Source organism: Dipodomys spectabilis, unplaced genomic scaffold, assembly GCF_019054845.1.
Source record: "Dipodomys spectabilis isolate Male_0828 unplaced genomic scaffold, ASM1905484v1 ptg000854l, whole genome shotgun sequence".
Lineage (NCBI taxonomy): Eukaryota > Metazoa > Chordata > Mammalia > Rodentia > Heteromyidae > Dipodomys > Dipodomys spectabilis.
Genome location: NW_024871531.1, coordinates 41,512 through 54,739, shown reverse-complemented (window position 1 = coordinate 54,739; position 13,228 = coordinate 41,512). Strand labels below are relative to the sequence as shown.

General features: G+C 46.4%; 1 protein-coding gene across 3 annotated transcripts in view; it reads left to right on the top strand.

Annotated features, from left to right (window-relative positions):
• The window catches only part of Enah (ENAH actin regulator), a 121,969-nt gene extending 112,171 nt beyond the window's left edge, over positions 1–9,798 (top strand). For all 3 annotated transcript variants that reach the window (XM_042673456.1, XM_042673455.1, XM_042673454.1), the window contains 3 exons: positions 5,033–5,111; positions 6,493–6,550; positions 7,258–9,798. In XM_042673456.1, coding sequence (XP_042529390.1) covers positions 5,033–5,111; positions 6,493–6,550; positions 7,258–7,295 — 175 coding nt within the window. In that variant the 3' untranslated portion in view covers positions 7,296–9,798. The remainder of the gene's footprint in view (positions 1–5,032; positions 5,112–6,492; positions 6,551–7,257) is intronic.
• Positions 9,799–13,228: the final 3,430 nt, after the last annotated feature.

Below are 13,228 nucleotides of genomic sequence, written 5' to 3'. Positions count from 1 at the left end.
GCCTCACACAGACAGAACATCTTACTCGCAGGTACAAACCCCACCAAATAATAAGAATAATAAGGTGGAAGTCTAGACATTTAAGACCCAGCTAGAATGCAGTATTGGAAAGTATTTGGGTTTTTCCGGTAGAAGGTTACTCTGTTCACCATTGGGGAAAGGCTGTTCATGAGCCTCAGGATGGTGAGTTTGTGCACTTGAGGCTGTAGTGGCTTTTAGTCTCTGATGACTGCAGCAGACTGTGAGAGGCAGGCAGGTTCTGCTGTTCCCACCTGCAGCAGGAGCTGCTTCCTACCTGGCCGTGAATGGTTTCCCCGTGGTGTGCTCTGTGAGTGGATCCTCCTCTAGAACTCCACCTTAGTCTCAATGTAGCTTCTTCGTTTACGGCGTAAAATCAGTATTTAAGAATAATGGGCTCCTTTATGTTAGGTATTTAAAAAGAGGTAGCCGAGTAAGAACAGCACCAGCATGCACATGGTATTCAGGTAAGGGGTAGGTTTAGCAAGGTTGGCACTCCACGTGGCAGGGAAAGAGAGAGAGCTGGTAAAGAGAGAGAAAAGAGCTAGAAAAGAGCAGAGAGAGCTAGAATAGAACAGAGAGAGCTAGAATAGAACAGAGAGAGCAGAGAGCTAGAAACGAACAGAGAGAAAGAGAGTCTGGGCCTGGGCTGGCCCTTATCTAGGGGATGGGCGGGGAAAGGTGTGGCCACATCAAATTCAGATGTGACCTCAGCGGATGCAGATGTGACCTCTTCCAGGTGTCCCAGTTGCCTAGGTAACGCAGGTACTGGGTGGAGACTTTGCTGCGAGGAGGGTGGAGTCTGCTAGCCATCCAGGAGCGGACCTTACACTTTCATTCTTACTTTGTTTGCTATAACTACAAAGTCTGTAACACAGTAACATGAGAATGACTATTTTAAATTCTGATGTAAACCCCTTTAAATGGTTTTTCCCCTTCGTAGACGGGATTCTCCAAGGAAAAATCAGATTGTTTTTGACAACAGGTCCTATGAGCCATTATACAGGTATCATCCTGCTGTGGCCTTGTGGTTGGAGACAGGACAGGGCCGAGCTTTTTCTACCTGGATTGGTAATCACCACAAGAGAGCGTTAGGAGCACTGAGGTTTTCGGTGTTCACTTTATTTTTAACACTTACATGCTATCACCAATCGTTGATTACAACCATGTAAATGGAAAGCAGAATGGTCAGTAGCTTGTCTAGGCTGTTTGTAGCTTTAAATTCAGCTTTCTTTGTGCCGTGAGACAAGATTGTAAAAAGTGGAGTGGAAGAGCGCAGGCTAGTTCTGCAGGCCACAGGACGTGGGGGCCCCGTTGCTGCGGGCATTCCTTGGGGATACCAAAGATCTCTGTGTCCTAGGTGCTTTATAGTCAAGTATCTTGCATTCTAGTAGCTGACACTTGGTATGAATCATCTGTTGCTTAATTAAAAGAAGTTGACAATTTTAAAAGTCTCCAGATAGTTCTCAGCTATTTGTAGAAATTACTTGGCAGAATAGGAACTTAAACATTGTAGTAGTACAGTTATAAGCAAGTGTCTAGAGGCAACACTCTTAAAGTAACAAAAACCTCTGATAAACTGGTATTTTGTTACCAGTTGTGTTGAAACCCATAGATTAAAAACTGAGAAAGCCAGATGTGGTTGTTGACACCTGTAATCCCAGAGCCTGGGAGGATGAAGCAGGAAGATGGAGAGTTCGAGGCCCTCCTGGGCTACTTTGGTAGCTGGATGATAAAATACATTTCAACCCTACTGAAAATATGAATTAAATAGTGTACAGGGTGTGCGCCCGAGGCCGGAAGTGATTCTTCAGTGTGGGGCTGGTAAAACCTCTTGCATGCTAAAGCTATTTTCATGTCATTAATTATCAAAATACCTGACAGGTTTATTTTATCAGCTAAATAAATCTCCACAAAATGCTTATATTGCAAAAGCGTTTCTGAGGTGGATTAACTGTTCTGAACAAAAGATTACGAAAATTTGTTAGGACATAGAAAAAAAGTATTTGACCATGAGATCTTACTGTTTTCACACATCATACCCCAGGATGAGGTTGCTGAAAAAACATTTAAAAAAATAATAAAGTGGTGATTACATCTTTCCTTCAGTATGAAAAGTTCCCTTTGAGTTACCTCTCACGGTGGTGGTGGTGGTGGTGGTGGTGGTGGAGGATTGCATGTTAGCATGAAATAATTTTTTTAAAATTGCATGTTTCCACAACTGTTTATTACATGACACTCTTTAGTGAATGTGAATACATCTATAGTATACTGCCCAGTTATGTGGCCCCTTGAAGCTGTGCATTCTGGAGCGCAGGGTTAGATAAGAGCCGATGAAGAGTGATGGGTCTGCACCCCAACCCCAGGACCCGGGGGTCTCAGCAGAGGAAGAGGGGCGTCCCGTGAGCACCGGCACCCTCTTAGCCACCCGTGCCTGGGCGGCACTGTGTGAACAGCGTTTCTGGAGGTTATTCCCTTGTCCGTTATAAGCAGACACTCAATGAAGTAAAATTAGTTGATTTGCTTCGTGATAATCTTTGATTTTTTTTTTTTCCCATTGGTTGTGGGTCCTGAACTCTGGGCTGGGCGCTGTCCCTCAGCTCTTCAGCTCAAGGCTAGCGCTCTACCACTTGAGCCACAGCGCCACTTCCGGCTTTTTTCTGCTTATGTGGTGCTGAGGAATTGAACCCAGGGCCTCATGCATGCAAGGCAAGCAATCGACCACTGAGCCAATTTCCCAGCCCCTCATGATAAACTTTTTTGTATTTTTGGTCCGTTCGTGGGGCCTGAACTCTGGGCTGGGCGCTGTCCCTCAGCTCTTCAGCTCAAGGCTAGCACTCTACCACTTGAGCCACAGTGCCACTTCCGGCTTTTTTCTTATGTGGTGCTGAGGAATCGAACCCAGGGCCTCGAGCATGCAAGGCAAGTGCTCTACCACTGAGCTACCTTCCCAGCCCCTCATGATAAACTTTTAACCAGTGGTGTCTTTCACTACTAAAGCAGATTAGTTCAGTATTCCACGGCTTCATGAATAATGTGTATAGGTTTTTGAGGTGCTGTGTCTTACATGATTTATAAAATAGAACTTAACAAAAGCTATATGTGGGCTGGGAATGTGGCTTGGTGGCAGAGTGCTTGCCTAGCATGCATGAAGCCCTGGGTTCAATTCCTCAATATCACATACACAGAAAAAGGCTGGGAGTGGTGCTGTGGCTCAAGTGGTAGAGTGCTAGCCTTGAGCAAAAAAAGCTCAGGGACAGTGCCCAGGCCCTGAGTTGAAGCCCCAGGACTGCCCTTCTCCCTCCCCCCAAAAAAGTATGCCTACTGGGTTTTGATTCACATTTCTAATAGTGGTAAAATAAGAGCTTTGACTAATGTTTTCAAACAGCCCTGACTTGTAGACCTTAAAGAGTAGTCACCTTCTACTGTGCTTAGCTAGAATGTAAAGGTATCCCTGTTAAAATTCCAGATTTTCTGCTGAGAATTTTCCTAACTAGCAGAACTAGAGCGCCTTGCTTTATGTTAAAACTTGTATTTAAAATAGGCCTAGTTCACTGGGTGCCAGTGGCACATGTCTATAATCCTAGCTACTTGGGAGACTGACATCTCAGGGTCCCAGTTTGAATCCAGACCGGGCAAGAAAGTTGTTAAACTCTTTATTTGCCAGTAAATCACCAAAAATAAAGCTGGAAGTGGAGCTGTGGCTCAAGTGGTAGAGCACTATAGGGACAATGCCCAGACCCTGAGTTCAAGCCCCAGGACCAGCATAAAGAAGGAAAGAAAAGTAAGAGTGAGAGAGAGAGAGAGAGAGAGTGTGTGTGTGTGTGTGTGTGTGTGTGTGTGTGTGTGTGTGTGTGTGTGTGTGTGGTTTTGTCAAGTAAATTTTTTTATTTATTTTTTATTTTTGGGTCTGGTCGTGGGGCCTGAACTCTGGGCCTAGGCGCTGTCCCTCAGCTCTTCTGCTCAGGGCGAGCGCTCTACCACTTGAACCACAGCGCCACTTCCAGTTTTCTGGTGGTGTTTTTGGAGATAAGAGTCTCACGGCCTTTCCTGGCCGGGCTGGCTTTGAACCGCAATCCTCAGATCTCAGCCTCCTGAGTAGCTAGGATGACAGGTGTGAGCCACTGACGCCCAGCTTGGTAAAATTTTTTAACTGAAGCTAAACTTTTGAAAGTGAATAATACTTGAGACTCTGTTTTTAACATTTTCTTTTTTAAGCAAAGTAAGTTTATAGAAGGCAATTAATCTAAAACAAATGATAGTTCCATATTAAAACAAAACAAAATAGAGCCGCTTTGTATGGAGCCAGGCCTGAGGTCTGAGCTCAGCTCCACACTTGGGCGGTTTGCTTCCTTGCCTGGTGCTCTACCACTTGAGCCTTCCTTCTGACTCAGCTTTTGCTGGTGGTTTTGGACTGGAGTCTTGCAGACTTTTCTGCCAAGGATAGCTTTATAACTAGGAATAATTGTTATTAGTAGAGTGAGGAGGGTTAAAGGCATGAGCCACTGGTGCCTGGCTGACTATAGATACTTCTAGTTAAATAATCACTTTTTCAAATTTTTATTTATATTCACGCTGGCAATGGAGTAAAATATATATAAAGAAGTGATGTTGACTGAAACATTTTCTTTCTGCAAACCAAACATACAACTCACAAGCAGATTTATGTTAGAATAAAGTATGTCTTCGTCTTTCCTTCTGTTGATTTCTGGGTGCTTTCAGAAGGAGAAGATGAGACCCTGTTGTTGTAGCCCTGGAAGTTTTAGCTGGCCTCTTGATGGAGGTCCAAGTCCACCTGTTGTGTGATTACTGGTCATTTGTTGTCTTGCCTAGTTTATTTATAAATAACTGAAATTATAATATTAGTTTTCTGTTCTAAACAGTCTTAAATTTTTAACTTCTTAACATTATGGGTTTTGTTTGAGACGGGTTGTTCAGGTTCTATTTATGAGCTCACTCAATCTTCTGAGTACTAGTTACCTACCTACCTGTCCTGGAAATATCATTTGTACAGACCTAAGTCCACACCCTTGTCCCAGCCCAGTGCCAACGGGGTCCAGACGGAAAGCCTTGACTGCGACAGACTGAAGCAGGTAGGTGCTCGCCAGACCCCGACCCCCGACAACCAGATGGTGAAAGGGTAAACAGCAGCCCCCCAGCATGCCGCTCCTTCCGGGGCCTTGATTCTGGCTGGAGGCACATTCAGTGGGGTGCGGGAGGAGGGCTGCGGGGCTTAGTGGGAGGCTATTAGCTTAATGTGAGCACAGCGTGTGCAGTTGCTTAAAAAAAGCAACAACAAAATCATATTGACAAACATAGACCAGCAAACCTGATTTTGGCAAGAACTGGGGAAAATAGACTTGTATGTTTCCTCCTAAGAATCAGTTTACAGAAACAAATTAAAAAACTTTTACCCCAGCAGTTTTATTTCAAGGAATATTTGCAAGTAAATGGATGCAACGTACTGAAGAATCGTACACAGGGGTAGTGGAGTTGGGTCCCAGATAGTTCACGGTGACTTGTGAACACTTAGCTGTGTTAGCTGAGACAAGTCACAATGCAAATGCGTGCATTTTCTCTTTTCTTAAGAGAAAAAGTTATTGTCCATATTTTGAATGTCTGTACAGGTCATGGTCCAGCTATCATATAGCAGCGTTGCAAGCAAGACCTTATCTCAAAAATAAAAACCAGCACACCAAATCCCGAGAATCAGGATTTGCAGCCAGCCCAGGAAAGTCTGAGAGACTCTTCTCTCCAATTCACCAAAAAAAAGCCAGAAGTGGAGCTGTAGCTCAAGTGGTGGAGCGTCAGCCTTGAGTGGAGACGCTTCGAGACAGGGCCCAGGCCCTGAGTTCAAAAAAAAATTCTAATAGTTACACTGGACGACCTGTTTGTTAAGTGCTTCATTTAACCTAATGCATTCCAAACAATCATTTCAATACGTAGTCATCATTATGAAATTCCAGTGTGTTGCTTCGGCCTACTTTCTTCATAGTAACTATTTGGAATCTGGTGTGGTGTGTTTTCCATCTTCTATTAGGAGCTCAGCAGGTCACGGGCTGGGCCTGCTGTGTTGGACAGAATGAGCCCAGAATGGCCTTTCCCAGGCCTTGCAGAGGAGGGTAGGTGTGTGGAATGCAGTTTGAAGTATGGATATTTCGGTGGTACCTGGGAAATGCCTTACTTGAGACAGGTGGAGAGTTTGCCAGGGCTGGTGTCCAGTGGGGTCCTCTTCTTGGACATGCGGACGTGTCTGTGCTGCCCCACGCACAGCCTTACAGCCGCCACCTTGGCTACTGAGTGTCCCTCAAAGCGTCCCCTTGCATGTCTGCCTGGGTTAGAAAACACGCAGACAAAGTGTACCAAGGTTGATGTTACTGAAACACAAAGTGGTATTGTGTCGCTCCTTAAATGTACATACGAGTAAGAGGTTTTAGTATGTTTGTTTTTTCACGTGTTTCTTTAATATTTTAGGATATTTTAGATGAGATGAGAAAAGAACTAACCAAGCTGAAAGAGGAGCTCATTGATGGTAAGTGGTCCTTAGCACTTAAAACTCCCCCCACGGTCCTCCTCCCCAGCTCCTGCAGGCGACCCCCCCCCCCCTTTTTTTTTGGTTGGTCGTGGGCTTGAACTCTGGGCCTGGGCACTGTCCCTCAGCTCTTCAGCGCGAAGCTAGCATGCTACCTCATGAGCCACAGCGTCACTTCCTACAGTAAAGATTTAAAGACTGTTTCCTTAGGACTGAGTTTGAACATGACTTGTAAGGTTTCTTAAGAATGGGCTCAGGTGAGGGGCTGGGAAGGTGGCTCAGTGGTAGAGCACTTGCCTTGCATGCATGAGGCCTGGGTTTGATTGCTCAGCACCACAGAAGCAGAAAAAGCCGGAAGTGGCGCTGTGGCTCAAGTGGTAGAGCGCTTGCCTTGAGCTGAAGAGCTGAGGGACAGCGCCCAGGCCCAGAGTTCAGGCCCCAGGACCAGACCAAAAAAAAAGGATGGGCTCAGGTGGCTCACACCTGTAGTCCTAGCTGCTTGGGAGGCTGAGATCTGAGGGTTGGGGTTCTAAGCCAGCCCGGGCAGGAAAGTCCATGGGACTCTTTATCATCAGTTAGCCACCAAAAAGCTGGGACTGAAACTGTGGCTAGCTCAGAGACAGTGTCCAGGCCCTGAGTTCAAGTCCAGAACCAGGACACACACACAAGAAGAATCAACTTTCAGTGCTGTTTGTTTCCTCTCGTAGCAATCAGGCAGGAGCTGAGCAAGTCAAATACTGCATAGAGAAGCAAATTAAGCAGAGATAAGACTTGAATCTGGAGAAAAACAAAAATTCCTACAAACAACTGTCAACATCACCCCTTCAGTTAAGAGCTATCAGAAGAAAGTGGAAACAGAGCCGAGGGGCAGTGGGCATCCTCGGAAACCTTCTTGAGTTGTGACTCTGGCGATCATCTGTTTTCCTCTCGGTTTGCTGCTGCTTTGACCTTTACTACAGGATGAAAAGAGAGTTATGTATGAGTTTCCATAACATTTATGCAGAAAATATAAACCCATCAGGCAAGATCGCCATGCACTGAGATATTTTCACATTGAAATAAAACCACACACTTCCCACAACCCACTGCTAAAATAAAGAGGAGAAAGGCTCATGAAGTTCTCCCCCCTCCCCGTCCCCCCTCTCCTCCCCGGGTGCTGAGGAATTTAGCAAGCTCTGCTTTTGTATTGCAAATGTCTCTCTCAGGTTTGTCTTCCTATCATTTTTTTGGTATTCCATGACTAATTGAGATCAGCGTTGTGTAGGTTTAGATCTTAAGATGAGGAACAAATGGAATTGTATATGTTTTCAAAGGATGACATTTACAAGAAAGTGTCTGAAGATGACCGGGTCCGTCGTGAGGGATTGTAGAGTGATAGGAAGTCCAAGTTAGCCTTCATGCAATTTTGTAGTTTAAACAACATAAATTCGCCAAGAATTTACAGATTTAGATGCCTTCCTAAATTGTTACAATGCTTTACCAAATCTATGACTTCTATATAAAACCAGTGGTCAAATGTACAACAATATATTGTAGATTTACTGTAGCTTTTCAACCTTTTTTAGACTTCTGCATGTGGACATTTTTATAATGTAATAAGTCACCGCAGTTAGCTTTTTTAATTGCAGAGGGTGAAGCATGTCATGCTCGTGTAGAGGCCTCTCCTAGACCTGGTCCCGGGGAAGACATTTTGTAGAGTGTAGAGAGGGAGGAAGGGAAGGAATAATTTTTTATTTAATTTCTGCACTATTGTTGTTTTTTTTTTCTCTCAATTGCCTGCATGACTAATAATGAAAAGTATTTTGTGACTTTGATTGGTAAATACGTTAACACAACCAAGTACTTAATCTTTTTGTCATGTCTTCAGCGGTTTGTATTTTAAACGGTAATTTCAATGGTCTGAAGCATGATTGTGAGCTTCACGTGGATTCTACCTTACTGTGGAACTCGAGGTTGGGTGGCTGTGTGGGGCTCTCCCGGGCCCCGCAGCCTGCGGTGTGCAGGCACCCGTGCCTGGGTGCAGACTGCTTCTGAACTTCCACACTGCTACCTTGAGCACAGCCAGGGACAGTGACAGCACCGGTTAAGGTCACAGAAACGGCCGGGCGGCTTTGCCGCGGAGGGAGGGAGAGAGAGGGCCTGCCTGTTGTCACAACAGCTTTTGGCAGATTTAGGGAGTCGGAAGCCCCCAGGCTCTCCACATCAACACACGCTTGAGTTGTTACGTGCCATATTTGCTTCGAAAGCTTTAGCCGACCTTTAGCTAAAATGTTGAAGAAACGGCCCGTTTTGATCTATTCTCCTGATAGCACACGTGTCCTCAGCTGGCTCAGCACAGTTTCCCGAAAGCCTGCCGCTGGTTAACAGCCAGCACCACACAAAGACGTTGAATGGAAGAAAGGTTTTCCACTGTTAAAATCTGTAGAAAGGTACTTCTTAGACTAAACTGTGATGGATGAGCTATTCTGATGCAAACATAGCTTTTTTTTCTATTATTCATCACATGCAGTAGTAGTGAAGGCTTTGAAGATGCAGTATGCTTTTAAATTACTGTTGTCTAAAAGAAATAGGCAGTTTTCTCTTTAATGGTGTGCTTTGGGCCATGCAGATACCTCGACAGTGTAAATGTTTATTGCCCCTACGAATCTGACCAGAAATGACTTTTTGATTTTGTTGGGTTAGTTAAATCGCGTAGCCTTGTGGTCCAAAGTAAGATCAAAGACTAAAACACATGCTGAATCTTGAGAGAACCTGGCTTACTAACGTGCCGTGCCTTGGTCTAACCCCAACATGATGTCTGTAGAGCTGGAGAAGCAGTGTGGAGCCATGCAAAGCGGGCTTCTTCTGAACCCAAGTGGTTCTCTGTTGGTGATGTCAGCCGGTAGGGAGGGAAGCACAAGCCGGTGTTGTTTTCCCTCCAGTGTGGCTTGTGTCCGACGTCCTCCCCAGGACAGCTTAGGGCCCCTCTGCAGGAGGGCACTGCTCTCAACACTGTGATCTGACCTGCATCCACTCTGGAAAACAAACTGAATGTGCAAATCCCAGCGCTGGCGCCGAAGCCGCCTCCATTGTTCACCGGCTCAGCTCGCGTCGGCCGAAACCGAAGGTGGAACACTGATGAATGTTGAACTCATGCCTTTTTAGGTTTCTCATTTCCTGGCTATTTTTATCATAACTGTTTGATTTAAATTTCTTACACGCTAACTTCATTTGTGCAATTGAAATAAAGTTGCGGTATATACACACTGCCCAGGCGGTCTTGGGAAATCGCCCATCATTTCTCCCGCGCCAGCAGAGCACCTGGCTTCCATCCTTGTTTTGTGGGGCTTGTACAGGTCAACCCCACTGAGGGACATGGAGGCAGTGGGGCCTCGTGGGAGGTGGCATTTGTCCCCTTCCCTCAGCCAGCTTGACTGGGTGTCTTGTGCCAGTCAAGACGGTGAGTGAGTGTCCGTCCCCCACAGCTTTTTTTCACCCCGTATAGAATTTTTCCTAGTATAGTTGCAAGGTAGAGGAGATACTGAGTAGTTTTGATTCATACATAGGAGCCTCAGTACTTTTGTTTTCAGTGTTAGAATCCCAGTGTCTTTGTTAGAAGAACAACATTCTTCTGGGGCGGGGGTTGGAGTTTTTCCATCATTCTTGTTCCCCTCTACTGAGATCCGCCCCCCATAGGCTGCCCCCCTGCCCATGAGCATTTGCAGCCATTCAACATGCTTTTAAACACGTTCAGATTCCACTTCTCTGTATGTGAATCACAGTGTTGTCTAGACTAAAATCCCTTCCAGTTTGAAAACGAGTTAAGCTGTAGATGCTAACCTTTTGTTGGCACTGGCATTTGAATTGAGACCTTGTGCTCCAGTAGCTTGCTTAGCTGCTGTTCTACAACTTGAGCCATGCCTCCAGTCTGACTTTGCTGATGATTTTGGAGGTTGAGTCTTACATGCTTTTCTTCCTTGCTGGTGTTGAGCCACACTCTGCTAGCGTTCAGCCTCCTGAATAGTTGAAGATTACGGGTGTGAGCCACTGACATTAGCCTTTGAGATTTGCCTGACTGGAGCTTTGTCTTCTGGGTTTGTATACACTTTAGAGAGCCACAGTGAAGAATCAACTTTTCTGTGGATTGCAGAGGTGAGCTACTGCTGTAGTATTAACCTGTTACCCCTTAAATTCGATGAGTTACGAGCACAAAATCTGACAATCATACAAAGAAAATTACATATGTGAAGCTTTTGATCCACCTTTCCCAAAGGAAAGTTTTATTCTAGCATTTGCTTCCAAACTCAGCCTTTTGGGTAACACTTTTCTAAATAGAAAGGTGGACTCGGGGTGGGGACCCCTATGTGGCACGCACACCAGCCGGAGTGGCCCTCGGCTCTGCACACGGAGGTTAGAGCCTCCCAGAGCGGGGGGAGAAGGGAGGGCCAGGTCACGTCACTGGAAGCCATCATTTAATGCTTGTAAGGAGTTTTGAAGGCAGCGATAAAGCGAACAGTGGCTCTTGGTGTCTTTATAAAGACAGGCACAATGAGCACACACGTTCCACCAAGAGCTGAGCTGCCGGCCAGCCGTGTGCCATAAAAAGTTTACAGTTGATTTAGAATGGTTACTACTAGTGGAATAGCAAAGTGATCGAGTCAGAAGATGAAAATTGGTGAACTGCAAATCTGCACAAGTATAACTACGCATCTTAAGTCCTTCTGGAAAGGTGAAAAAAATGACTTGGTTGTGGTGACTTTGGGCCTTGTAAGAATTTGCCCTGTTTACTGATGGTTTCTGTTGAGTTGGAGAGGATTGTTGTGAAGATGGAGGCGGAAAGGAATGGCTTTTCCCCTCTATCACAGATGCACACGCAGATACTGCATGTGCGAGCGAAGGCTCCATCACTGAGCCATGTCTGGGATTCGGGCACTTGTGAATACCCCTGGGGTCCGGCCAGGGAAGAGGGCCGGGAGGAGCAGAGCACACGGCTGCATTGTGCTTTTGTTTGTTGCAGGCATTTGCTGGGTTAGTGAACAAAAAGTTTTTTTTCTTTTTTCTTTTTTTTGTTGGTCATGGCGCTTGAACTCTGGGCCTCAGCTCTTCAGCTCAAGACCACTTCCAGTTTTCTGGTGGTTTATTTCGAAGTTAAGAGTCTCACAGAGGCTGAGAAGGTGGCTCAGTGGTAGAGTGCTTGCCTTGCATGCCTGAGGCCCTGGGTTCCATTCTTCAGTACCACAGAAAAAGCCGGAAGTGGCGCTAGCCTTGAGCTGAAGAGCTGAGAGACAGTGCCCAGGCCCAGACTGGCCAACAAAAAAATAAAAGCTTTACATAGTTCATTAGAGCTAAATATGTTAAACTGCACTTACTCCACAAGAAAACAAGTGTACACAAGTGACAACTTCGTGGTTTATAATGTTACCAATCTGATTTAACTCCGCCTTTGAGCCCCAGCTTTCCTTTGTAGATGACAGCACTTGTCTGTGTGTGAAATCACGGAGGTGGTTTGGTTCTGTGTGGCCCGGGGTACTCCTTGAGCAAGGCCTGAAATCCACACAAGCCATGCCGTTGGCACTGTGAGTTGCATGAGAAATACCCTCGGAGGAACTGTGTGTGTATTGTAGTGAGGTATTTAATTGTGAGGCACAAAAGCTTCTGTCCAAGTTCATAGAAAAGTTCTTGGTTCATACTTAAAGTATGCCCTGGGGCTGGGGTGCGGCTCAGCTTGTGTGTGCCTGGGGGTGCTGGGTCCAGGGTTTGTTCCCAGCCCTGAGCAACAGAAACTTGTGGTTACCAAATGTGCTGCAGAAGTTGCAGAATTCGGTCCTTGGGGTGCCTTGCTCCCCAGACCTGCTCCACTTGCCTTGCCCAGTGAGTTTCAGTTCACGCTCCGTGAGAAATCCAGGTTGCTGCCTGCCTCGATGCAGGTGCAGACCTGGACTGGGAAGTGGGAGGCGTACCAGCGTGGGGGCCGGGGCCCCCAGATTCTCATTCTCCTGCCTTGAGTTCAGTTTGTCCTGGGCGGGCGCATGCTAGCAGCGTGGTGGCCAGGCCCGGATGTTGGGTGCCGCTGGCAGGGCTCCGCTCTGCGCACGCCTGCCTTGTTGCGTAGCATGTCCTAGGAGGATGGTTCGCCTCTGGGAAAGGCAATATGGAGGCCTACACCCAGTGCTGGGGTCCCGCCAGGTCTCCCTCCTCTCATGAAGGGATGAAGATTTAGTCACTCGGCTTCCTCACAGCCACTGGGCCTCACTGTGACGTTTGTCACTGACACTGGACAGGGGAGGCAGGTGTGGCTAACGGACTCGGGGCACTCCGTCAGACTTGACTGCTCTGCTTCTCTGCTCCATCGCTGTGTGTGGGACCCAGCCTGGCCAGCAGCCCATGCCTGTCTGTCCGTGATGTCCCCTCTGCTCACATTTAGTGCTGAGCGTCTCTGCAGCTATCGGTGGCTTTATGCTTTAGTTTTTTTGTTCATTGGTTTGTTTTTGTCAGTCCTGGGGCTTGAACTCAGAGCCCACACATTGAGCTCTTTTGCCACTTTGAGCCACAGCACCACTTCCCATTTTTTGGTGGCGAATTGGAGATAAGTCTCACAGACTTTTCTGCCTGGCTTGGCTTTGAACTGTGATCCTCAGATCTCAGGCTCCTGAGATTATGCATGAGCCACCGGTGCCTGGCTAGATTTATTCTCTTTTG